Source organism: Melospiza melodia, chromosome 6 (assembly GCF_035770615.1).
Source record: "Melospiza melodia melodia isolate bMelMel2 chromosome 6, bMelMel2.pri, whole genome shotgun sequence".
NCBI classification, from domain to species: Eukaryota; Metazoa; Chordata; class Aves; order Passeriformes; family Passerellidae; genus Melospiza; species Melospiza melodia.
The window spans coordinates 75,967,087-75,994,868 of NC_086199.1; the positions used below are offsets into that span (position 1 = coordinate 75,967,087).

The 27,782-nt window shown below is 42.4% G+C and overlaps 2 protein-coding genes across 4 annotated transcripts in view; both read right to left on the minus strand.

Annotated features, from left to right (window-relative positions):
• Nucleotides 1-21,647, minus strand: part of RAD51B (RAD51 paralog B) — a 385,935-nt gene extending 364,288 nt beyond the window's left edge. The window contains exon 1 of the mRNA XM_063159287.1: nt 21,533-21,647. The gene's annotated coding sequence lies outside the window, so the exon portion shown is untranslated. The remainder of the gene's footprint in view (nt 1-21,532) is intronic.
• Nucleotides 259-21,673, minus strand: TMEM229B (transmembrane protein 229B). Of its 3 annotated transcripts, none has more exons than XR_010028102.1 (3): nt 21,533-21,672; nt 1,646-4,039; nt 259-649 (listed from the first exon to the last, which is right to left on the minus strand). XR_010028102.1 is itself a non-coding variant. In XM_063159289.1 (3 exons), the coding sequence occupies exon 3, from the start codon at nt 4,011-4,013 to the stop codon at nt 3,510-3,512; it is 504 nt and encodes a 167-aa protein (XP_063015359.1). In that variant the 5' UTR covers nt 4,014-4,039; nt 12,066-12,113; nt 21,533-21,673; the 3' UTR covers nt 259-3,509. The 3 variants fall into 3 exon arrangements, 2 of the variants coding, with proteins under 2 accessions (XP_063015359.1, XP_063015358.1); XM_063159289.1 differs by adding an exon at nt 12,066-12,113 and having other exon boundaries at nt 259-4,039; nt 21,533-21,673; XM_063159288.1 differs by having other exon boundaries at nt 259-4,039.
• Between the last annotated feature and the right edge of the window lie 6,109 nt (nt 21,674-27,782).

The window sequence follows — 27,782 nt, forward strand, 5'->3', positions numbered from 1 at the left end:
AGCTAAAGCCTTGCAGTCTTTTTTTACCTTTTATAGTCACAAGACTACTCAAGCAAAATCTTGATTGGATTATTCTGCTTTAATTACAAAACACACTCCGACCAAAGGCACAATAGTACCTGGTATGTATGTACACATTTCTCTCAATTATAACACAAAATACCAAAATGCCATCTGGTCCTGCTGTAGATCAAACATTCCCCTCTGGCAAGATCTTTGGAGTATGAACAGATACCACAGTAATGTTTGAACTGCCTCTTGTGTGATGGACACCAGACTCTGTATTTATTTATCACGCATTTTGAGATCCTTTAGGGTGGACTGTACATGAGACAAGTAAGAGAGAGATGCAAAACTGGAACATCGGGGAGTCCATATCCCACCACCCCCTGGAAAAGAAAGGCAGAGATCAGGGTCACTTTCTCTTTGCTGCAGTTAGGACAAGGTAGATAAATCACAAGGTTTTTTTTATTGCTGGTGAACTCAAAACAGGCAACTTTAATCTACTGAGGAAGATACACATACAAACAAATGTTAGGCCTTGTGCGTTTTTTCTTCTTCTTAATGTAAATGTCTCTTCAACTTCAGTCCAGCTCCCAAGCTCTCACTGAGCTGCCACTGAGATCCTGGTAACGTGCTCTGGGCAGTTCTGCAAGATGTTATAAGAAGCATCACATGTATTAAAAAGGGAGATTTTGCAGAAAAGACAAAGCTTTGACAGCAGCCACGTTGCTCAGAAAGGAGAAGTCTGGCTATTCCTGCTGCATTAGGTATGTGGTATTATACATAATTAAATTATTTAAGAATTTGCCAGGTCCTTTTCTGTTTCTGGTGTGCAAGCTGCAAGTAAAGTGCACTTCTGGGTATAAATTACCACTCTATGAAGATGCAGTAGCTGGGTGGTACACGTCAGACACCAGTGGAAAGCAGACTACAACAGCTGTTTCAATGACACAGGCAGTAAGAACAATGCCCTAAGGTACTAGATGCTGCTGGGAAACCCTTCCATATTTTGAGCAGTTAAATATTACATCACTCAGCAAAATACAAACAAAATGTCATTTATACGGGACTTTCTTAAGTACAGACAATAACAGACACAACTGCTATTGCACACCAGGTTAGCTCTGCAGACAGCCAGTCCTCCACACCATACTGCCAACTCTTTTTAACCTTTCCAAAGAGTTTTGTAACAGCTAAGGAGAAAGCAGGGATCCTAAGGATCTTTCTATAAAGCTGAGGGTTTGACATGATATGGGGGTGGTGTAGGAGGCAGCACAACACCACATTTAAGCTATGCTGTGAGAGGACAACCCAGCTTTAGACACTGCATTTGGTGATCATGACATAACCAGGGCCAAAATGGTGTGATCCCAACTCTCATCTGCATCTTGTTATTCTTGTTCTGCTCCAGTAGAGCTCATCTACATTATCCCCCACACAAAACTCCTTTTTTCCCCTCCATGTACAGTTTCAGGTGACTATTTTGTCCAGGTCTGTACTCCCAAGACCAACAAGGCAGATAAACTACATACTGTTCCTCTGATTTCATAACACTGGCATCACAGCATCAAAAGAACTATCTGTTCAGTGTTTGTTCTCTTTTAATTTAATGAACTGTAAAAAGGGAACTCTAAATACCCACCTAAGTATTCTCAGTGATTTGGGATACGTTGCATATCCAGGGCATATTCAATTAACTCCTTGCCATCACAGTTTTCATGTGTCCATTGCCAGCAATGAATGCCATATGAAAAGGGGAAGGGAAGGAATAAAATAATTGCTCTCTGTGTAATAACAAAGAAGGATTGACACTGCCCTGTAACAGCAGAACCAAGAAACAATTCTACTCACAGGTCCAGCAGTGCTTTTCCTCTCAGGAATGGCTGCACCAGGGCAAGAACAGGTTCATAGCTGAGCACTCTCTACCAGAAACAAGGGACATATATTGAAATGGCCCAACTATTTCCAAGAGTGGAATCCTACAACAGATTTGCATTTCAAGACAAATTATCCCTGGTACAGCTCTGCTGACTGTGGTGGAAGAACAAAGAAAAATTAATCTGGCCTTACTTATGGGACAACTCTGGCAAACCTTCCCCATAAATCAGTTCAGGAGTGAGACATCTGACAGCTGGAAGCTCTCTGTTTCTTGCTAACTTCAAAGGCCAAGACTTGACAGAGGGAATTCCAAACTTGTGGCTGCCACTATCAAACACCTTTCCTGCACCACAGGTGTCCTTGTTCTCTGTAAGTGCTCCCAACAGGTTTAATTTCAAACTGTCCCTGGTGCGGGCAGGTCTACAGTGAAGCCACAGCAGTCCCTCCTACTCCACCTCTACACTGCTGCTCTCACACCCTAACTCAAAGCCTCGTACAGGCAGAGCATGAAGAAGTGCAGGCTTTTCAGAGACAGGTGTTTTGTTTTTTGTTGGTTTTGTTGTTGTTTGCCAGTGCTGAAGGAACATGGCAGTCAGTGCCAGAGGACCAAATCCTGGGTTAGCCACATGGAAGTTTTGACCTTCAAATACAATGAGCTGCAGCCAGACTAAGTCATCGACATCACCAGAAACAGAGGAATCCCTGGAAAGGAAGGCTGAAAAGTCTTGTGGGCTATATAGTCTCTACAAGGTTTGCATGGCTGAGATGGGAGCTGGAATCTGCAGCAAGATCTGCTTTGGGGGGACAAAGGAGATGGGAAGACTTGCATTATTTCTTGCGCCTTTTGCCAAGATTCAGATAGCACAGATTATGGTAAAATTCAGTTGGCAAAAAAGGCCTTTTTTTAGAAAAAAAAAGGAAGAAAAAAAAAGAAGGAAGAAAAAAAAAAAAAAAGACAATATTTCTATTGAGTATCAGAAGTATCAGGACTGAGATTTCAAAAAGTACAATATCCATATAAGTTCAGCAAGATGTCCAGCACCAGATTATTTCATGGTGCAACAAAGAACCTGGGGAGAGGCCAGTGGGACCTGGTGAGGGGAACACCATCTACCTCCCCAGCAGACTGCCAGTCTTAGGTACTTCTCAACAGCAGATGGATTTTGCTTGTTCCTGCAGCATCTCAGGTCCCACGGGAGGTATTGGTTGCAAGCAAGCACCTGAATATTGCCTAATGGAGTAAGCCAATCACTAACTCAGCTGGCGTGTCCATGCCCATCCACTGATTAGGTGGGGTTTTATAGGATGCATTTCCACCGTAGCATTTCTTTTTTCTTCTTTCTCCACTTTAAAGTGTAAGCAAAAGGACTGCTTTCATCAGTAATAAGTTAAAATCAGAAACAACCTAACTAACAAGTAACTGATATTGGTCCTTGGAGCCCAAAGAGTAAAATCCATAGAAAATCTATTGGTTCCAATTTTTCTGGTATATCCCATGCATACCCCCACTAGAAAAATGGGGTTATGAATCTTATACAGCAAGGAGCAGTACCTCAGAGCCAGAGCTGGCTGTCAGTGGTAGAGATCTGGGCTCTTTCAGATTGCTAAGTATGGCTCTAAGCAGCTGCTCAATCTGTCTTCACGTGGCCATTGGCCAAGGCAACAGGCGTGGTGGGGGCCCCAGGCTCGGCAGTCTCATCGAATCGTAAGCGCAGGGTGTTTCTGATCACCAGCTGCTCCATGATGAAAGAAGCACAAAACCATGGGATGGCATACTCCAGGGTGATCAGGCCCATGAAGTCAAAATCAAACTGGGAATAGTCCCATGGGCAGGCATTGAACTGGCGTAGGATGAGGCCAGTGGTGAACTCCCAGAGGTATGTCCACAGCGTGTAAATGAAGCAGCGCACTAAAATGTTACACTTGTCTTTGAGATACAGATACATCTTCTCCACAATGAGGATGGAGGTGCCGTAGATGAAGAGTGCCCACACACTGGTAACACCGGGGAACTTCCAGTTGAAGTTGACCACAAACTCCCAGGCAGCTGTGAACATCACCTCACAGAAATAGCCGTGGATGGCATAGAGGTACCATCGGGAGAAAGCGGTCAGAGGTTCTGCCGCAGCCATTCGTCTGCACTCACCCCAGCAGCACTCTGAAAGGAAGAGGGAGAGAGAGGGAGAGAGGAGTCAACAAGGATGTCACAAGTCCTTGTCCCCCAGATGGCAGCACACAAACTTGTGACAATGGATAAAACTGAGAAAGAAGTGACTCTCATTTTCACCACAGCAGATTTAAAGTCCTGGGGAAAGGTGGCACCTTACAGGGCTCCATGACTCAGGATGGGCCTGAACAAGATATACTGCTCTGCCCGAAAAATAGGACACTGCTGGTATTACATTGGTGATAAGGAGGGAGTTGATAAGTACAAGGGCTTTGCCAGGAGCATGGTTGCCAAAGGATTTACTGGTTGCAGGTCAGCAGAAAAATATAGTCATCCCACAAGGAGTACACATCACCTGTTTACTCTTTTCAAGAAACAGCACTATACCTTACTTTTCTGATTCTACTGTGGAATAGATTAATTGAACACAGCATTCTAAAACTGGGCCTTTCCAGCTGTTGTCTTCAGTCTTGATACTGAAAATGTTTGCTGTAGTCTAAAACTGATCTTTGTTGGGAGCTACAGCAAGGGAACTGGAGGAGAAAATTCAAAGATTTTACACTTAAAGACACCATACCTTACACTCATTATCCAGCTGAACTTTTATTCTGCCTGTTGAAGAACTCATCCATATTACGGCTAGCATTTGTAAAATAATTTTCTTATGGTGTCAGACTTCTTGATACCAAGTCAAAAAGTACAAAAGATCCACTGAAATCCATTCAGATTTGGTTCAGGACAGCAAAGCACAAAGGAGGAGAATAAAAAGGAACAGCTGAGCCTAGAGAGGGGTAGTTACTCATGATCAATAGGAAATGAGAACAAACTCTAATTGTCTATAAAGAAAGAAATTGGTGAAGTTTTTGAAAAGGCATAATTTTCTTATCACCGAGTTGTTTCATCACAATTAGCTTTTACACTTTCTGCAGAGATTCACAAGTCTGCCATGCTACAGTCAATTACATGAGGTGATTATAAGCATAATTTTACTGAAGCCTTGCAGATTTAAACCACAGGATGAATTTGACCCTTTCTCTTCTTAGAAACTTACTCTTTCAAGTTGAGTTTCTCTGCACTCTTTACCAAGCACTATTTAACTTGCTCTGCACTTGTCAGTTCCGTGGCACAACGTGCTAGGGAAAGGCCCACACTAATCTGATGTACAGTCACTCCATGCCATCTGGAAAGAGGCTGTTCCTGCTCTGCCCTGTAAACACAGTGCCTCTCTGAACAAAGTATTAGCAAGCAACTGACATTCTGATAGGAGATAAGAGAAACTTCTATAAGGAAAAACAGAACTATAATAACAAACATGAAGAAGATATGGAGAGGGGAATATTGAAAGTGAAAAGGACAGAGCTGTATCCATGATCTGTTCACACCTCTCTTGACCAGACACACAAACAATCAAAGCCTTGACAGTTCATATGATTTGGGTGCTTGAACAAAAACTCATTTTCTAATGGCAGAATCCATTTTACACAGGACACTGAGCCATCATTACATGCTACAGAGAAAGGTCAACAGCACATAGTGAGCGTGTAGGTGAAAGAATAAAGAATCACTAGAGATTGCCTCATGTCTCTTAACAATTCAATCCCAAGAAACCCTGCAAGACAGCAGAGGAGGTGGCATATGAGAAATATGCAGGAGGTGTATATCCACACAACCCATAAGAAACTGATAAATAAGGGCAGTGCAAACCAAGGAGAGTTTGTCAATGTAATGTTACTTGGTTAGCTTGCCAACAGTTGATAAGCTTAGGACTCTGAATCATCATATCATTACTCCATTCTGACATAATTTCAAGAACAAGTCAAAAATCAGAGGTACAGAAGTCAGGGAAAGCAGTGAGAAGGTGTCATGATTTAAACCCAGCTAGCAACTAAGTACCAGACAGCCACTTGCTCACTGCTCTCCAGTGGGATGGGAAGAAGAACTGGGAGGGGGAGTGAAACTCATGAGTTAAGGTGAGTTTAATAACTGAAACAAAGTAAAATGTAATAATAATGTAATTAGCTCAGTAATTAGCTCAGGTTAGAGCATGATGCTAATAATGCCAGGGTTCTGGGTTGGATCCCTGTATGGGCCATTCACTTAAGAGCTGGATCCTTGTGGTCCCTTCCACCTCAGAATATTCTGTGACGTTTCTGTAATATGCAATGTCATTATCCAGAGAAGAAAACTGTTGTAAAGATTTTACTAAGTTGCCAAGGGATTGTTGCTCTCTCTTCTGAGCCTAACCTCCTTCTTACAATATGCTTGCAAGAGTCCTCATAGACTTCCTGCTGATTAGGAGCAAGGAAGACAGGGCAGATGCCAATCTGTGGTAGCCCAAACATAACTGGTTCCACTGTCCTAGGCACTAAGCAAACTCACAAATCACAGCTCCTCCTGTAAAATATTTCATCCAAAATATAACAAAAAGGACATAGTAAGACATAAAGGGAATGGAGGATACATTTAGGGGGGCTATCACAAGCCACAGCACATCACTGCACAAGCTGGGGACTGTACAATTTCATGGTTACAACTCACTTGAGCATTTACAGAACAATTAAAACTGCAGCTTTTCCTAAGCATTGTATTTCCCAGCCACACCAAATTATTTGGTGCTGGTAAGCAATATTGCACAAGAAGGTCTCAAGAGGGACATAAAGGAGAAAAGTGTTGTTTTATTGGGCAGCAATTCATGATAAAAGAATCAAGCTGAAGAGCATGAGATTAGTGGGAGAAGCATTCAAACAGAAGGCCAAGACTGGATTCAGTAAGAAATGCAGATTTGTGAAAAGCCTTAAGTAGATAATTGAACTTGGTGATGCAAAACTTTTAATGGAGTGACAGTAATACTGACCAAAAGGCTCTGAGCATATGGGAGCTATTCAGTCTCCTCAGGAAAACAAATGACATTCATCACTGAGGCCCTTATAATGGGATGGGCAACAGCTTCCTGAAAATCAGCAACACAGCTGCCAGCTATGCAATTGTCTCAGCAGAGAGCAAACAATGCCTGGAGACTGCTCATGGATGACCATGCTTGCATTGAGGCTGCTTGCACTGTGCTGTTTGGGGGAAAATAGGGAGCTTCTACATTCAAAGTTTTGAAAATGCTTTCCATCAGCAGCAAATTATATTTCAAATAGTTAAAACAGAAATAGTTCCTCTAATACAAAGTTATTAGGAAGCCTGAGCTAGGCCAGCGCAAAATCTTTCCTTCTCTCTCTAGCAGGACTTTCTTTTCCAGCTTGCTGAGAAAAAAAAAAAAAAAAAAAAAAAAAGAAGGAAAGTCTGTGGAAACCACACATGGACCTCCAAGGAAAACTCAGTCCTTTCCTTGCCTGCCCTGCATGTGCATAACTCTGCTGGCAATGCAGGGGCCAACCAAGAACCCACTCCACCTACAGGAAACAAGCACAGACCTAGCAAGGGAAAGTATATAAAGGACTGGGTTTCTCTATAGAAATCTGGTTGCAGCAAGAAGCTCAACGAGGACACAAAGCTGAGAGGAGTAGTGCTCCTCTCTAGTGCTGCACAGCCCTTCAGAAGGATCTTGACAGGCTGGAGAGAGGAGCAGAGAAGAACTGCCTGAAATTCAAGACAAATGCAGGGTCCTGCACCTGGGGAAGAGTAACTCCACGTAAGGACAAGAGAAAATGGGCAGAAACAGAGGCATGAAGTTCCACCTGAATATGAGGAAGAATTTCTCTACTCTGTGAGTGATCAAGCGTTGGACAGATTGCCCAGAGAGGTTGTGGAATCTCCCTCACTGGAGATATTCAAGAACTGTCTGGATGCAATGCTGTGCCATGTGCTCTAGGATGACCCTGCTTGAGCAGGGAGGTTGCTTGACCAGATGACCTACTATGGTCCCTCCCAACCTGTCCCAACATTCTGTGATCAGGGCATGACTTTAACTTATGGCTGCAAGAAAGCACCAAGATTACACTTTAATATTTTATAATTTCAGCTCTGAAATGGATATTAATAATCACCTGGGTTGAGGTAAGATACAGATAAAACTGATGCACCAGGCCAAGTAAGGAGAAAGGACTTACAGACTGCCCCACTTCGTGTGAGGAGCACTCAAGAGGAGCACTTCCATATTCACATTCAGCTTTGCAGGTGATGCAGCCTTGGCAGGCAGGAGCGAAGGGATCAGAAGATGGACTGATGGTAGACCAAGGAATAATGGTAGATTTGTCTCACACAAGCACTGCAGGGGAGACCTCAGTGGATGTCGTGTTCATGCCTGATTAGGTTCTTAGCACTGCCTGGCTCATTTTTTTTCAAAGCTCCCCTTTGCAGTGGCTTCCTGCCCATTTCCCTGCTACCAAGCCAAACTGTGCTTTAACAAAGGTCTCTTACAGATTGTCTTTATTCCTTTTAATCCAGCCAAATTATTTAGATGCTCTGGTTGAGTGTAATGAGACCTCCTCAAGAAACTCTGAATTAACTCTGAAGTGCTAATAAAAGAAAAACACAAACAAAAACCTCCATGAGACAATTCCCCTAATGAATTCTGAGTCTATGAATTCTGTCAGCTAATTGATCCACTGCAGGTAAACTTGAACTACTGCAGCATGTTTCATACTCATAATGCCTAGTTACTTCAGCAAGTTAAAAAGCTACAGCACAGTATTATTTTAAAAATTAATATTTACTAATATTTAGTTCTATAACATGCATGTTCATATTTCTAAGGAATGCCTTAGGGATCTATAACCCTATGTTATATAGGATAATTACTCTTAAATTTGAAGAAGTGCAAAGGAGACACACACACAGTAGGACACTTTAGTCTCTCCAAACAACAGGACCACGAGCAGTGGGCCAGGCTGAAGTAAAGGGTACTTTCCTCTCCCTGCCCATGAGCTGTACTGCTAATGTCCTCCTTCCTCAGATCCTTACTACCCAAACAGTACTTACATAAAAATAACTGTTTCTCGTTACTTTTAAATTACTTTCACTGGCACATCATTGTAGCTACTCTGTTCTTTCTTCAGACTGGGAGAATCAGATGCACATCTGTTTTTCTGCTTTAGCAAGGATTACAGTAGATATGAGAACGTGTTGGTGAAACTTGACATGCATTTTTGGACAATACCAGTTTAACTGTAATTCTTCTTATTTTGCATTTTCCCTGTGACTAAACACCTAACAAGCATACCTTTGCAACCATGGACAACATTGAATGAATATGCTGCAAATCTGGCTTCAGTATTTTCACAGAGGTATCACACACCATTAGAAGTGAAGATTTACAGAACACTAGATGTGTACAGAACACTATGTACTAAATTTGGCCCCAAGACATTAGTTCATCAGTGTTTAAAGATTTATACAGTAAAGTCTTAGTGGTACTTATGTGCTGAAGTCATAACTCTGAGGAGATATTCATCCTTCAGGTAACTGAGAGCCTCAATTAACTGTGGCTCAGAAAATAGGATTTCAACTGTACTGAAGTGTAGAAGAGCTCCAGCAGATCGATTAATCAAGCCCTGCAATGAAGCTAAAAGCATGCCACAGATGTCTCCAAATACAGACTCTCAGTGCTTTCAAAAAGGATCTGGAGCCCTTGGATTTTGGTCAGTTCTGAGTCATCTGTTTTTGCTACTTTTTTCCATCAGGATGAACATTGTCTCCCTTCCACACATTGCGGGGTAAGAAAGCACAGTCTATTTCTTATCTGCATTTTCCCCTCATTTTTGTCTCTAGCTCCTTTCTCATAGAAGGCACATCATTTCCCTGCCACTCCTTGTTTTCTTGTTCCTTTGCCCAGTTCACTTTGTACCTGCTGGCAGCCTCTGATCCCTGTCTATCTTTCAAATCTGGTCCAAAGGGAGTTGGGATTCAGTAAAAAACCATGACGCCAAAAGGAGATTAAATAAATCCAATTACCAGCCTAACCCAAAGGGATGGGGAAGTGTAGTTCTTAGTGGTAATGCCTGTGTGTGGGCTGCCCAGAAGGTACCATTTCACAACAGAAAGGAGAAAGGTAGGGATTTCTTGGGAGGGAGTGTAGAGGGAGGTTGACTTCTCAGAGGACAAAGAGAAAATATTGAAGGCATTGTTTAAAGAATAGCTTTCTGACTAAGGTGATCTCATGAATTCCTGTAGAAGTGCAGCAAGTGGAGACTTTCCATGTCCTGCCGCACACACAGCAGGAAACGTTACATGAACACACCTTAGCTCACAGTGACCACTCCAGTTTGAGAACAGATTAAGGCAGTAGCTCTTTACTTACAGAGACCAATAGAAATGTTTTCGTTGTACCTGACAGAAGTTAAGACCCCCAAGAGTCATGCAAGTAGCAGACTTGAAAGATACTATGAAAAATTACGGAATCCAAACTTGACATTTACAAGTATTGAGCCCAAATCTCCCCAGCATCTCCTTCAGGCAAGGTCATGTTCTTCTCCAAGCCTGTTGCTGTAAGGCTCTTGTGCATTACCTGCTACCATTCCCTGTTTGGAAAAGCTGCCCTGAGTTCCCAACATTTGCTGATACTACTTCTCAAAAGTAGTTTTCAAAAACACCCAGCAAGAGCCCAGGTGCCCCTGATGTGGCCCCAGTACAAAGCAGAGACTTGGATGCCAGGACTCTCCTGTAGGAGTAGGCAGAGCTTCCCATCAACACTGAAGAGGAGGGAGCCAGCATTATGGAAGTTCTGTCTTCAAGGAGATGGCACGTTCAGGGAGCACAATCGACTCAAAATCTTTATCAGCCATCCTTCAGTTCTGGGTGCTTAGCTGCTGGATTCACAGTTATCTTAACCTGGACAGTTGACTTCTTTCTCTGCAGTGAGAGCAGACCTGAGTTCCTAGAACCCAGTTTTCAGAAAGTGACACAGGTTCACACACCGTGACTTCAGGCCCAGGTCTGAGCACTTAAGAGTTCCCTGATGGGCAAGTGCCTGACCAGGAAGCTCCTCCAAGCCGGGCCCCTTCGCATCAAACCGTGCACTCAAGTACAGTGCCAGGGAGCTGGTCACAAGGATGTCTCGGCAATCCTCACACTAGACCCGACGCCACCTTGGTTCTTTTCCTGCTGTTTCTGAGTTTCTTATTGCCTCTCTCCCATATCACACAACACTAGACTGTTCTCTAGTTTGGACTGGACCATAGATATCCACTTTAAAGACGGGAAATCAACCTGCTATATCTACATAAATTTGAATTCTATCTACAGTTGTATAGATATAGAAAGATATAGAGACGCCTGCATATATTGTACTATTTTATTTACTGATTTGTCCTCTTTTCCCCTCTACTTGAAGGGGATGGATCTTTTTCCATAAAACTGCCTCTTCTGACTGTGTGCACTTTTGTACTACGGTGAGCTTTTACAAACAATACACTACTATTGGATTTAGCGTACCTTCAAACTAGCAATCATTTATCACAGCTTCACAGAGCCTCTCTGAAAATAGATCAATTTAATATTATGTTTATACCCTTCTTCCACATTTCCTGTTGTGACTGCAGTGCGTCCAAATGACCGTGTCCTACTGAACAGTCTCCACAATAAAACCAACAGATTCATTGCTGAATACTGGAAAGAATTTTCAATCTGTATTTATTAGTCAACCTAAGTGTAACACTTTGGGTTCCTTAAGAAAGAAAGGTCTGTATGTATGTGCACAGGGCTGCTTCAGAATATTCTAAATGCTTGAAGTCCAGGAATTTACCTTTCATGGTACAGCAAGCCCAGATCATGAAATAAAGCAATACCACAGCTTCAGACACAGATGTATCAGTTTATGGTTGAGACCCAACTCACACCCCTTTTCTGAGATCCAGTCTACACATTCAGCCTTCTGAAAAATTCTAAACATTTCTTGCGAGTAGCAGCTAACATGCATCTGCTTCAGGATTCATGGAATGTAACTGCACTGTGTTACTACCACCTACATCTCAACACCTGAAAAAGGAATTAAGTGTCCACCTTAGAAAAGAAAATCCTTATGAACTGCTAACTCTAATCCTAAACTCAGCAAGGATGTAAAAATACTACTCACCTCTTCACTCAACTGTCAGTCAGCACAGAAGACATTTTCCATTCTCAGCTGCAGAAAGATGGTACAGGTGCAAAAGGTCAAAGCACAATGGACAGGGGACTTGAATTTGAGTCCACACACACAGCTACTGCAGTAGAAGACAGAGCGATTTTCTTGCTTGTGTATTTGTATTTATTCAGTTTTACATGCTTCAGAAAAGAAAATGTTCCAAAACACACACAGCTCTTTGTACCTATTAATTTAATTCCCAGTGACTGACAATACAATCTCATAATTGAAACATAGGCACTGACTGGCCAAGATCCTTGGCCATCCCAGAAGAGAGACAAGATAACAATGTATTCTTTTACTTGCCTCTGGAAGATGCTCTTTCCAGAATAGATAACTCAAGTTGATGCATAATGCAGAAAGTTCATGTTCTCACTATCAGAGCTTCTCTTTCCTTTACAAAAGTACTGATGTTTCTCTGGACAATCCAGATAGTACCTTTCACTGACCCTGAATTCCCTTTACAAAAGTATTTTTGATGGTCATGCAGGTGATTTAGGAACATGTGAAGACACAAGCATGAAGAAGGAGGAGTTGGTGGCCCAGTGTCTCCATCCAGCAGGGGTTGTGATGCACAATCTTTCCCCACTGCAGGCTCCACAAGAAAAGGCTCATGGCAGGAAGGATAAGCTACTGCAGATCCAGACTATGTTTTCAGTAACTTTGATCTTACTGCTTTGGTCAGATCAGAGACAGAAACATGATACTCAACTTCAAACAGCTTCAAGCCCGAAGATGGCTTGAGTATATGTAATTTTACTGGCCCACTTCCATCTCCCTGTCAATATCAGCTGACTCAGTAAAGCCTATCACCTCTCCTTAGAAAAGGGAATATTGAGCTGAACAGACTTCACCTGGTTTCCAGAAGAGGCTTATTTTTCAAGTCTCATAGCAGCCTAGTAGCTGAATGCTATGAAACACAGGATACCCTCAGCAGAAACATTTAAAGAGCCATTTACACCAGATGGGAGCATGTAAAAGGAAATGGTAAGACCACAACTTCCCAGCCATGAGGTTCAGTTCGTTCTTAACAACTCCTATACTTAGTTTCACTTTTGCCAAGTACCGAGCTTCCACTAATTTCTGTCAGCTTGTCAGAGGACATTTATTGAACTCTGCACCTGGTTGGAAAGACTCATTTTCCCCATGGGGCCTGTCAAGTACAACCAGAAAAGAAAACAACTATGGCTGTGTCATTATCTGCAACATGGAGGCAAACCTGCCATCCTGGAGTCTCATCCACAGTAGAGGCTTTTCAATGGATGGATAATTTAACTGGCCTCCTTCCACTGAACTGTAACCTAAGGTTTTACCCAGCTAACATGTAATTGTGCTTTTGCATTTAGACAGGGGAGACAAAAATAAGAGAATCTCAGAATAGTTTGAGTTGGGAGGGACCCCAAAGATCAATCCTGTTCCAGCCAGCCTGCCATGGGCAGGGACACCTTCCTCCAGGGTGCTCAGGGCCCCATCCAACCTAGCCTTGAATGCTTCCAGGGATGGAGCATCCACAAATTCTCTGGGAAACCTGTTCCAATCCCTCACCCGCTCTCACAGTAAAAAAGTTCTTCCTAATATCCAGTCTAAACTTACTCTCTTTCAGTTTAAAGCCATCACTCCTTGGCCTATCACTAAATGCCCTCATAAAAATCCCCTGTCGCACTCTCTTGTAGCCCTCTTTAGGTACCAGAAGGTGCTGTAAGGTTTCTCTCTCAGAAACTTCTGCTGCCTGGGCTGAACACGCCGGCTGTCTTAGTCTGTCTGCACAGGATAGGTGCTCCAGCCCTTTAGTCAACTTGGTGGTCTTCCCTGGACTCATTCCAACAGGTTGATGTCCTTCCTGTGCTGGGGACCCCAGAGCTGGATGCAGCACTCCAAGCAGAGTCTTATGAGGGCAGAGGGTCCCAGCCACAGACCCCTGAGGAACGCCATTTGTTGCAAAATTACATTTGCACCCTTCCACTGATGAAGTCGCTCCATCACAGAAAGCCACGGGTGGTTGATCAGCCAGAACTTGCCCTTGGCGAAGCTGAGCTGGCTGAATCCCACAAGTGTGTCCTGCCCCATTAATGACTGGCCACAGAGCTCCCAAACTGGCAGGGCTCTCCCAGGGTCACACTTTTCTGCACAGATCTTCATTTGTGGTGCCCTTAATACCCAACTTATGTTTTCAGCTTTCATTCTACCATCTCAAGAAAAGTTTAAAGATAACAACCAAACAACTGGTTGTTATTTTAGGAGGCACTGTTATTTAGCAGTTGTTATTTAAGCAGTGAGGAACTGATCCCTCCTTTGAGCAGACACTGAGCTCTCACTGACCGAAATGCACTTCTGATAGTGACTTGTTTGTTCACCTCCAGTAATCTGCATTACACCATTACTGCACCATGATACCATTCTAACAAATTAATTATTTGCATGACATGGTTTTACTAAATGTTGGATTTTGTATAAACATTTCATACACGCATGCATACAGAGGTGCAAATTAATGAATGAATTTCAGGCACTTAACAAAGGTACCTTACAAGGTTTGTTTCCTTACAGGTTCCCATTTGTAGTTACTAGAGCCTGTAAAGGCAGCTAGAGATGGGCACATTCTGAAGACAAAAGTAGAGTTTGATCGTTCCTGATGCTATCTTTCCTACATCTTTCCAGTACCTACTTAGAGGTGCTTAAAGCACATACAACACTGATTTATTAACCTCTATACTTTAAGTTATATAGGGTAATTTCAGGTCTTATCAAACAAGATGTTTTTCTTTATCTTGCTTTCCATTCTGGGCAACAATAGGCACGTCGTGCCTCTGGGCAAAATGCCAGTTTAACAAAGATGCCATTTCTCATCTGTGTCTTGGGAACTGACTTGTATTAAGACTAGAAAAGAATTCCTCAGTTTTAAGTAAAATGGTTTCATACTGCTCACACTGGATACCAAAAATAACCCTCTTCAAAAGTCCCAAATGTTAAATTCTTTTTAAACCATATTTAAAATCTGGAGCATCAGGTGGCCCATAGCAAATAGAAGCAGAGAGGCACCATATGTTTTCTTGTCCATGTTTATGTAAGATGCTTAGGAGTTGTCATTTTCGTTCCTGTATTGTGCATCCACTATTGGCAGTCCTGGAGACACACTGGTCAACTATCCATTCTTTTTTAGATGTACAGAAACCTGCAGCATATCAGGACTTCTACAACAATCACTAGATATTAAGCAACACACTCTTGGTAGAAGGAGAAAGAATGTAAGTTTTTGTCTCCTGCTAAAACAACATAAATATCATTTCATAATATAACTAGTCTTGATACATGCAACAACAAACCCACCACATTACACACAGACCAAACAGCACTATCTGCACAACAGTTCATTGCAATGTCAAGGTGCTCAAAGTACTAACATTTTCAAGTGTGCTTGTTTTGCATAGGCTCATACAAACTTAGAAGCCAGATTACACTGCAGCTAAGCAACTCGCTTCACTTATCTTCACTGTCTCTGACAGTTCCCACATCTGTAAAGATATGCAAACTTCAATATTATATATGCAAAGTGAACTTTTAAATAAATGTGCCTCAGCCAAGGCAGTGCTGCATGCATGATGGCACACAGATAGAAGTTTTAGCAGTGTATGTCTGTGCCTAAAAAGAAACGGAGGGTGACTTTTGATATCTCATGCTGATAGTAGTTTTCTTCGGTATTTCCTATATCTAAGTCATTCTTCTGAATCACCTGCATTTAGATACTCTGCAGCACAGTACAAGATGCAAAGTTTTGCACTGCATTCACAGCATTGACAGATCTTCCTTCCTTCTCCTGCTGAGTTTACAACAACCAGTATATAAAAGAATAAGGAGCATCTTCTTATGCATGGAAGCAGCCCCCATTTAGCAGCCTTCTCTCAGATTTTCCCTACTACAGCCATGGCATGTAAAAAGTTCCAAAAGTCTGGCTAAGAGCAGACCGGACATTAGAAGATGCTGAAAAAAAGTGAAGCTCTTCTACAGAGCTGCATGAAGGCTCAGGAGTCAAAAAGCAGGGAATCTTAAGAGATCTGCTCCAAATTTCATCCTGTGAGTACTAAAACTAAAATATCCACCAGACTACAGTAGCTCTCCCAAAGCAATTCTAAAAAGCATTGAGACCGATAGATAATACAAAGAATAAAAATTTTTAGTTCCTCCCAAAGTTGCTAGATAGAACTTAAAGACTAACTAGCAAGAAAAGATGAAAGAATGTAAAAGTATGCACACATGATGATAAATGTAGCTGGAACTAGTGGATAAATAGAAAATTAGGAATATACGTGGGGTTTTGGCAAGTTATGTAACAAGAAGCAACATGCATGCCGAAAGAAAAGTTCAAGGAATAGTCATTTTGGGGCACTCAGTAACCAGGGATCCCTTTAGGTGACCCTCCAGGACCATAAAAGGTCTTCCAGTTGGAGGCAGATGAATGCAAATTAGTTCTAGGGAAAGTGATGTTTATGTATTAGTTAGGAAGTATATTGTAATGAAAGTATAATCATGATAGAATAAATACCCTATGGTAAAGTTTCATGACACACATTCAATTAGAGGAGATATCCTCCTAAAGTGTCCAGCACTGTAGTAAAGAATGCCTGCTTTCTAATATTTCAAAGTGTGTTAGAAAGTTTATTTTCTGTTGGATTTCGGTATCACTACAACAAGGAAGTGAAGCAAGTAGAAGGCAGGACTCAGATGGAGAAGCAAAAGGACCTTCCTAAGACAGTGCCAAGGTGGCTGCATAAATGGGGCTGTTGAGCAGCTGTGCTGCCTCACGAAGAAATACGCAAACTGCTGCAAGTCTTGTAATGAACTATGCTGGCCCCAAGAGGCATAAGGGGCAAATAGTGCAGTGAACTAACAGAGGACTGATGAAACCTCTGCTTTATTACTAGGTTTGCCATGATCTGCAGCGTGACCTTGGACATGTCACTCCACCTCTCAGTGCTTCTGACTGCCATCTGGCTGATTAGGCTAAACTGTTTGGTGTGAAGGCTGCGTCTAATTATAGATTGGGCTGTCAGGTAGCACAAATAGTTACCTATACTGACAAAAGTCATGAGAAAAACTGAAATAAAAAGAGCAACTGCATCCAGTCACTCGCAGAAGTACCAAATTAAGGTGCAGTCAAAAAAAGCTGCACAACTGAGATTCTCTTAGCACCAGTCTCATTTGCTCAGTCATCTGTGTCGCATGGATTCCCAAGTTTACCAAAATGTTTCTTTCAGGGAGCCTGAAGGTGCATTTTTAAGTCAGATACAAGCATTTGTATTTAACAGCATATTCAATAAGCTTCTCTGTACAGGACTTCAGAGTGAGTAATTAAAGGAAATATTTCTTCAGTAGAGTTTCTCATTAGCAACCTAATTAGCCTTCTGAAAATAATTAACATTCCTTTCTATAAAGGGAACAGACGACCCATTACATCCCTTAGACAAGCAAAACAAATGCTGAAGGAAAGGAAGATTTGTTCAGGGAGACAGTAAGAAAGCATCCAGCAGCAGTACAAATAAAAAAGAAAAAGATGAGGCACAAATGCCTGTGAACCACGAAGACTGGACAATGCAAGTGTGTGTGCAACACTAGTATGTGCATGACTGCCTGATGTGTGCATGCAACATTCACATTGAGCATTTTCCTTCTCCTATCTCTAGGACCTACTGGTAATCTCATCACTGAGATGCTGAAAAATTCCACCTCCAACTTGTTTTGAAAGTCAGAATTAATCATCCATTCACAGTCAGAAACAGCTCTCTCCACAGGCAAAAATTCCCAAAGGATCATGTATTTTGACTATTAAAACACTCTCAAAATGCCCATTAAAATAAAGCACGATGTAATGTCAGATACAGGGACAAGTGAATTGATGTCTATGAAGTTCCCCTGCCAGGTTTCACAGGGTGATGTTTGACCAGTTACCATGCCCCAAAAGAGTTACACATACATTTCCTGACCAGTGCATGTTTGATATCAGTGTGGCTGGAGTCACAGGCACCAGTGTTGTGGGACGTGTGCATATATACACATGACAGAAAGCAAAGGACAGAGGTCAATATATCCCTGCCTGGCGCAGCAAGAACTGGGGTATCAATATAGCTGAATGCAGAACAACAGATAAAGGAGAAATGAGCTGAGCTTCTAAACATCTACATATTCAGGTAACACAGCAAATGAAAAATTCATGAAAATGCAGCTGCATTTTCAGCCAGTTCCATGTTTGATACATACTTGCATTTCCCTGGCAGGAAAGCTGAACACTCATAGCTTTCAAGTGTGATTGCACAGTGAGGGCAAAGCTCAGCTGCACAAAAGCTTCCATAGCTACATCACTATGGAAACCACAAATCCACTGCAAGCTCTGTTTGTCTACTTCTTTCACTGATGAAAAACAAACAAAGAAAAGGTGTGCTTCCAGTTTGTTGCCTTTTTACTTTGGTCAAGACCATAGGACGGCAAACACATTTTACCTTCTTCAGAAGCAACCCTTTCTTCCTTGACAGCTCTTTGTGAAACCTACTCAGCCTCTCAAGCCAGCAGGGCAGTCATTCCCCTCAGCATGCTTCCACCACTTTTTTTAGTGAGGACTCTTCAAATGTGGTCTGGGATTTTATCTTAGCCTCCAGAATTTCCCTCAGCATCTGGACTAGAACAGCTCCAGAGGTGACTCACTCTAGGGCATATCCAGCTGGCTGACATAATGAGAAGCTGAAAACTGCTCTGAACACAAGCTACAGTGTCTTGTTTTGACAGAAGTAACATTTCCTTCCTTTCCAAGAAGCTCTTTAGGAACATTAGAAGTGCTCGCAAAATGCAGTAGGGCACATTACAAGACAGCTGTAAATGCAAAGGTTGAACTTCTGTTTTAAGAAGAACATAATTTCTACAGCTGTTGCTATTTACAGGTAGCTTTCCCCACACTAAAAATCAGAATACATCTCATCAAAAGCCTAATAGCTAAGAGCAACTCTGAGAGATGCAGAAGGAAAATGGGGGGAAATGCTAAAGAATCTGTAATATGGCATGGACAGTGTAGCCTGGGTATGTGAAATGGCCTGAAGGAATCTTCATGCCAACCAGTGGGAAGGAAAAAGCAAAAAAATAGTTACAACCTCTCTGCATCTAAGTATGTGCATTCTGTGCTGAAGAACAGCCTCTGAACAAACCTTCAGCAACACCTTCTCTCACAGTGGGCACCTCTTACCTGAGCCCACAGCAGTTCATGGAAGAGATGGAGGAGAATTGAGCCTCTGCAGCTCTGTAAATCTCTGAATGCCTCTCAAATTCAACTGCCAGCTGACAATCATTACATAGACAAATGCCTACTAATAAATGAGTTGAGAAAAACTATGTGTTACAGATGTTCCCAAACAGCCATTTAAATACACTCATCTTCACTAGAGCACTCTCTGCATGAACAGAGAAATCCTGCCTGTGCTCAAGGAACTTTTAACAGAGAATACTTAGGCTTCTCAGCAAGATGGAGCTAGGAACAAACTGACATAGTCTAAATTCTCGTACAGAAACCAAAGCAATGCTACATAAAAGATGTGGCTCTCTCACCTCCCTTTTGCAAAAGGGGCCAGAGCAGCCAGGGCTTCCATCTTGCTCCTAACTCATTGCCCTCACCTCAGAGACAATTCCAAGCTGGCATTACCAGACGTGTTCCAAGTCCATTGGTGTTCCAAGTATTCCTACCAATAGCCCATGGGATGATAAGAGGTTACTTCTGTGTCCTCAAGGATGTGACAACAATGCCCAAGCCAGTCTAATGAAGGACAGGCTCAAGAGTGGTGATGACAGTCTGCAGGGTCTTGTCCCCATGGCTTTGAAAGCAGATCTGTCTACATCTCCAACAGACAGCATCCTGAACAGCCTGAGTAGATGGAACCTACAGGAGGTATTGGAGGAATGAATAATTCATAGTCTTGTTCTGCTGCCAATGGATCTATGTTTTCTTGTGCCCATGCGGTGCTCGGTTTTTGTTTTAACAGTAATAGGAGACTTCTACACTACATTTGATGGTTCTTGAGGACAGCAAGAAGCAGCATTTGCTCTACACACAGCAATAGTACCACACACCAGAGCACTTGCCAGACACAGCTTTCTTCAGAAATACTCATGGCTGCATCACTGACATAACAGCTGGACTCATACAAAGCTCATTCCATCACCAGCTGCCTTCTCAGGAAGCTGCTGACACCTGCTTTGTTATGACATTGCAGCACTGGTCTGGACTTGGCCACTCAAAAGATGACACTTGGTGACCAACTGAAGCCCTGTAGTCAGGTGCACAATGGGCAGCACAATCACAGCTGGAGCTCTAGGCAGGAGCTGACCCTTGCTTATCCACACTGTTAGCACTGCCACAATTAAGTCTTCTGCTTTCCTTCAGCAGCTGACTGGGTCTGTTTCCCAGCCTCAGAGAGGATCAGGGGTCTATCAGCAAGAATACCCAGAGGAGTGGGACAACAGAAAAGCCCAACACAGGATCTCCTGAGCACTACAACTAGGAGAAGGTAATGAGACACGTGAGACAGGACAGACTGAGGGATGACCATGCTACATGTATCTGAAGTTTATACATGCAGCATGCAGATATTCAAAGTGAGTTCCCAGCTAGAAATAAAGTACTGTGCACAACCTACCCAGGAAAGCTGATCCACAATATGCAAAACAATACTGTAGCCTGAACTATGCCACATACTGCTGACACAAAGAGCCTGTCAAAAATGCTGCAGGGTCTGGAAATTGTTCTGGTCCCACAACATCCACCCCACTAACCAGAATCACTATAAAGTTTTGCTCTGGGATATAAATCACCCTTCCAAATTGATAGCATTTTACACGCACTACGTGGAAGTGTAACTGATTGCCACAGCATACAGGAGAGTGGCAAGATGAGGCTAAGAAGATTACTAGAGTAACACACTGGTGAATCAGGTGCAGAGACTGCAGTACTTGCTAGGGCCAGGAATAGATTCCTCATCATCCAACTCACACCTGTGCTTTCACAGGAGAGAGGAACCCTTTGCTCTTTACCTACTGCTCTGGTTTAGCTCAGAGAAACTGCTCCACTGTCCTGATTAACTGCCTAAGGCTACCAGAGTGTGAGGTTTTAAAGAGACAATAATACTGAAAAGTTTGGCTGTATAAATTACAAGCAATCAGAATGATGTGACTCACAGCAGACAGAAATCAAGGGTGATGTGTGCAAATGGCAATCATATACCTCCAGAAAACAACTTGGGGTTTAAACCAATGGAAATAACTTTGCACTCTACATATTCAAATTTCAAAGGTCCCATCTACAATGCAGTCAGCTCTGTACTCAGACAACTGCTCTGTTTTTCTGGTCTAGAACTGCAGTTCCACCACTTTTAGCCTCCAGACCTTACCTTTTCCGGGGAGGGATCCTGGAGCTCTCCCACTCTTTGGCCAGCTCCAAATTCACAACATCCGCAGGTAGACCAGGCTGCCTCCAGCAAGTCCAAGGGGTTTCAGATGCCAGTCGTTCTCAGCCCAGGTGTGTGTGACCAACAGCTAACACAGCCACCAGACAGCCTTCCTAAACCAAAGAAGTACATTTTAATCTCAATGCAGCACAGTGCAAGAGAGGTTTTAAACACAGAACGAGCCATGTGTATGGATAGCTTAGCTCCAGTACATTGGGCCCTGGAAGACCTGACTTCCTCAGAGCCCCCACACAGCACCTGTACCTGGCTCCTGCCCAGGGCAGCACTCTGACAGCTGCCTCTCCTTGGGTGAGGCTGAGCCTTTCTGCTCTCCACTGTCCTTCTGGATCTCAGCCACAGCAAACACACAGAGCAACTGCACCAGAGTCAGCGACCAAAGGTTCACTGCTACCATCTCAGCCAAGGTCTCAGTTAACCCTTGGAGGGCCTGCCAGAAATTGCTTTACTTCTATTTTCCCCATGAATGTCTCAATTTTTTAAGCAAGCTTCACTGCTGACACCTTTCCACCCCCATTCTATCTCTCCTAATATTGCCTCCTTATCTTCCCTGATCTCCTCTCATCCTCACTTCCCCAGTCATCACACTTTTCTTCTCCCTTCCCCATTCCAGGACAGAGTGTGGACTTCATGCAAACAGGCCCTTCCCAGTGCCACCCACCCAGCACCCTAACCTGTTCCTGGGGGCACTGGCACTGCCCTCTCTGCTCCAGGGATCTGACTGCCTTTCACCTCCATGCTGGGCTCAGGCAGCACAGCTGCATGATCCAGGCAGGTGGAACCCATGAGCTGGGGCTCTCCTCTTCAAATGCTGACATTTGGGATGCCACATTCCTGATTTTCACAGAAGTCATGCCTCGAGGTGACAGCTTCAACACACAAGTATCCAACACCTTATTTACATCAGACTCACAGATCTTACAATCCAAGGGTTTGTCTGTACATAGCATGTTTCTGGATTAATTGCATATGAAGAAGTTAAAGCAAGGACATTTATGTGTCAGACTGTATAACAAATGAGTTCTTCATGTTATCCTAATGAATCTCAGCATTTCTGTGCACCAAAATCCAAGAGGAATTCGAGAGACATGTTTTCCTTGACAAACAAAACAAACCTACGCTGTTTTTATTTAGATGACACTGAACTAAAAAACCACTCCAATTAAAAATGCAGATTAAATAACTAATCCTCCCCCCCAAAAAATCTTCCCAATGAGATTAATGGAGCAATGAATAGCATAAACCCACTAATTAAATCAATGTAATATGGGTATTATTGAGACACATCTAGAACCTTCTGCCTATGCCCTGAAGCTTGCATCTACTTTGGAGTCTCTCTTATAAAGAGAAATAGTTGCTATTTTACCAGCTACATATTTATATATCAGACTGGGAAAGAACTTTTTTGTTGTCTAGGTCTGGTATAAAGTGTTGCTGCATCAATGTTCCTAAAAATTATTTGCATAGTATCCATTTTCTTTATATGCATTTTGCCACTGTTGGATATTTGCCACAGATTTCTACTGAACTATTTATCAGACATACGCAAACAAAATTTCAAAAGGCATTTCCCTAGAATCACAAAAACACAGAGAATGCTTTTTGCATAGTCAGATGTACTTGTCCATCATTTTATATGTAAAAGACTGAGGAACAAAATCATACAAAATAAGCAACTGCAACACACTTCCAACTCCTTAAATGCAGAAACATGAATACTACAAAAGGCTTCAAGTCAACCTAACTTTAGAACAACACAAAGTCCTTCTCAGTCCATCCCTTTCCCTGGCACCAGCACTCAGGCCACCCATGGGGCTTCACCTGGAGCCAGACCAAGGAACTCATCAGCCCTCTGAATGCTACCCCATGGTACCTAAAGCTTGCTAGTTTTCAGCTGTATCATCATCTCTCAGATTTGACTCACAGCACACAGCCCAGCAGGAAGTTCCCTTTTCACAAGATACTGCATCACTTCGAACTCAGAGTGCTGGAAAAACCATACCTTTGGTTACAAATGTATCTACACTTGAAAAAAAAACCACTCATTGAAGAAAACCTCCATTAGTAAAGACTATGTCATAAAAGACGTGAGCAGAGCAGTAGAGCTGAAGATTTGACCTTAAGGCTCACATGATTAATACTACACTTAAACTGTTCCGAAAAGGTGATTTGTTTTTCGTTTGGTATATAAATGGACTTTCTGTGTCAAAATACTAATGATTCAAAATGTGTAGTGTTTCTAGTAAGGGAAAATCAAACAAAAACCCAGACAAAATAGTGTGAACATGCACTTGTATATACAAAACCAGTTAAAAACTAAAATCATAGACCTCCCAAAACAGCACTTGCTGCTCTGGCTGTTCCTCTGACACAAACATTCCTGGTGTCAGCAGGTTGGAGACTCTACATGAGCATAATCTAGCAGTATTGTTCATCAAGTGAAAATACAAAGAAAAGCAAACAAAAAAGAAAGCAAATTCCTGACTGGAAAGTCGTTAGTTGAGCATTCCTTACACGGTCTCTTTTGGTATTTACATTCCTTCATTATTTCTACAATTATCTACAAAGAGAGCTAAGGCCCATGCAACTAACCGGTGGTAAGTTGTGCAACAGAAAAATCAAGTCACAACATTGCTCTGTGACTTATCTGGGATTCTCCTGAGAAGAAAGTGCCAAATTTGGAAACAGAGAGTGAGTCTGTGTCTTCTCAGAAACTCCCCCTGTTTTGGCAGGACTTACACAGAGGATGATGCAGATTTCCCTTTTAACTGAAGTCCCACCATGTCTCTTGATGAGGTCTTCTGAACCTCTTCCTACACTGGACTGAAATACTGCAGAGGGACACGTAGGACACAGTCCCTCATCTCCTGAAATGCAAATGCCTTTTGCTCCTTCTGGAACAACAGAAATGGAATTGGAAAACGTACTCCGTAAAGCAACAACTTGCACTTACCCAAGGAAAACAAGTGATTTCAAGGCTATGGGCATCCTTTCCCAGATACATCTAGGTGGGTGCCCTATCTCTACTGAAAACTTCTGTCAAAGCCCTGAGAAGCACATTAGACCTCTGGAGTTTCAGATTTCTTCTAAAAGCCATGCCACCACGCAACAGCTGAAGAGGCTTGGCCAGATGCCTGCATCCCCACACAACTACAGTCTCTGCAAACGCTTCTGTGGGTATTTATTGCCAAAACCAAAAACGCATTTAAATAACTTCCAAAAGTCTTTATTTTTTGCTGTTGTTATCTTGCAATATCTTTGAAAAATAAACTCAGATTTCAAACAAACACACAACTGAATTCCCTCATGCTGTCTTCCATTATTAGACTATCACTTTTTCCTCTGTGTACACTCATCCCTTCTTATGTTCCTTCCATTCTGCTTCTGCTAAGGCAATGGAAATGAACCAGCTGGATTTACATTCATATTTTCATTAATTACCCTGGCTCTCAATATTTTTGAGCCAAGGGGCCACCATGCGTGTTCTGATACTTATCACAGCTTGCCATGCAAGTATCATCTACCTTTTAACATAAATCTCTCACCCATTTTCTTCATTTTCACAGTCTCAAGGATGAGCTCTGACCTACTTGTTGTAAGCTGTTGAACCATCAAACACTCACAGACCCACTGCCAGGAATGGTTATTTACTCATATATGCTCACATACCATTCATTAACTTTGAGAGCTCATCTAACTTTGTTGTTGATTTCAGGTTTGGTGAATGCTCTTCTCTAAAACTGAGGTCAAATCTGACCTCACAATATGGCAGATTAAGCAGCAGAGGAGTTAAAAAGGAGCAACTCTTACAAAACTCCACCTACACTTTCTTTATGAAGAAGTACAGCACCCATGTTATATCATGAAAGCACACTCACTGGCGTTTTGGTAATTGAAGGCAGGGTACTGTTGCCTGGCAACTTATCTGATTACCATTTTTTCAAGTATCACATGCACACTTGGATATGTTGCATAATAATGTCTCACTTTTATGCAGCCTAACCCAATGGGAAAAAAAAGAGGGGGATGGGGGCAGGAAAGCTACAAAATTCATGTCTTTCTTTTCTGGAAAAAAACTACAAGATAGTAGCTCAAAAGCAGGCTGAAACATTAGTATTCCTGAATTTTATTCCTGCTTTTCCTGGCTTGCTGAATGTGCTTATACAAGCATTTTACTTTATCTGCTTGTCTGCAAAATGACACTAATAATACCAGCCTCACAGAGACACACTGAAAATTCATTAAGAACTGAGAGATTCTCAAATGAAAGATGCAGTAGAAGTGCTGGTGTTTGCACTTACAGCTTTTTAGTACTCCAAACGTTGCTAAGCCATGGTCCTTAAGCGTAGCAAATGTTCATCATTGTCATGACATTGTCCAGTCCTTGTTTCTCAAACCAAGAAAACTATATTTCTCACATCAGAATGCAACATTTTCCCACTTTCTATGTCGGATATGTAGCTGGGGAAAGAAAAAATAGAACAAAAAAAACCTACTCCCACTGCCCCACACAACGGGCAGCATACCCCAACTTGGAGTAACTATCTAAGAGAAGGACATAGATTCTAGAAGTTGACCTTTTGCATATCCACAGTTTATAAGGCAACATAATACGACATAATGAATTGCCTTCTTTCTATATGCACTTTAGTATCCCACTGCACAGGAAATGGCTTAGCTGCCCAGGGCACTCCTAATACCATGCTAACCTCTGTCAGCTCAAGTGGCTGAGGCTGAAGGTTTGGAAAGTATCTCATCTCCATGGTAAAGTATTAAGCAGCAAAGGAAAACCAAAAGCAACAGCAGCCAAGCTCAATATTGCTAAGGAATCATTACATTACCTTCACAGCAGCTTTTCTCTCTGTAGTTAGACATTCAAGCATTTTTATAAAATGCGTCCTACATCCTGAAGCTCCTGTACAAGTCCACTTCCAATTAAAAGCTTAATTGTGAGGTTTGTCTTAGAAAGAACTGCTGGATCAAAATAAATCAAATCACATGGTATCTACTGTACCACTAGGGGAAACCATACACATCTTAAAAACAACAGAAATTACAAAAGTAAATAACTCTTCTTCTGGAACTTACTAGAAGCATCCTTACCATAAACCTCTGCTGACACAAAACACAAAGAAAACACGTGGCTCCAAGTGTCCCATGGGTTAAGCAAGTCTGGCTTTGCTAGGTCAGTTAGCAGGAGAGGAAACAGCCAAATCCACTGCTATCATCAGGAACGCTGTCGCAAGCAGAGAGGAATGACTACCTAGAGCTCTGCATAGACACAGCCCCAGCCAAGATTTCCCAGTCCAGATTAGGCCGGAGGAGCCAAATGATTTAGATCATGATCTGTGCATGCATTCTGAATGAAAGAAAAAAAAAAAAAAACAAAACAAAACAGACTCCCCATTCCCAGAAGGCACTTGGCAGTACATACAGCACTATGCTAGAGCTACCCATACTAAAGACAGAGCTCCCCCCTTCAGAAGTACTTCATCATGCTCCCAGCAGAATCATGAAAACAGGACAGAGAGGTGCTCCACAGAAGTTCTTCATAAAGGCTACATCCAATAAATGGCACACCTGAGAGCAAAGATCCAGCAAGGAAGAAGTCAAACAGCAGCTTCACCACGCTATGCTATCAACACTCACCTAGTGACTACTAATGCTTGTATCTTATGCAATGAAAGCAAGACAGCATTTGTGGTAGGGAAGATTCCCTCAGTCATTTAATCCAGCTTTGACACAAGCGTGTGAGGGCGGGGGAGTTTCAAAATAAGGTTGTGGTGAGCACTGACACCAACAAAAATCCAGAACAAAAGAAAGGGTAACATAAAACACTTCCCTGTTCTATGCAATGATTAGACACCTCTGACCTAGTAACTGATAGGTATGTTCATTCAGATATGCCTACAAACAAATCTCTAAAGCAGTCTAGCTTTTATTTCGCCTCTGAGGACATGTTAACGAGCAGCATGCACCTGCAAAGCCTTTTACACTCATTTTAGCTGGACTGTAAGGTGCATAAGCTCTGGCTCACAGCAGACATTATTGGGTGTATCATTTACAGCCAGGAATGTAGTGCTCTGACTAACCAGAAAGAGAGCGTTGTTCTGAATTGGCACAGATGTTGGTATCTGCTCCTGCAGAGCCAAAGCCTTTGCCCAGTCTGGCTTTC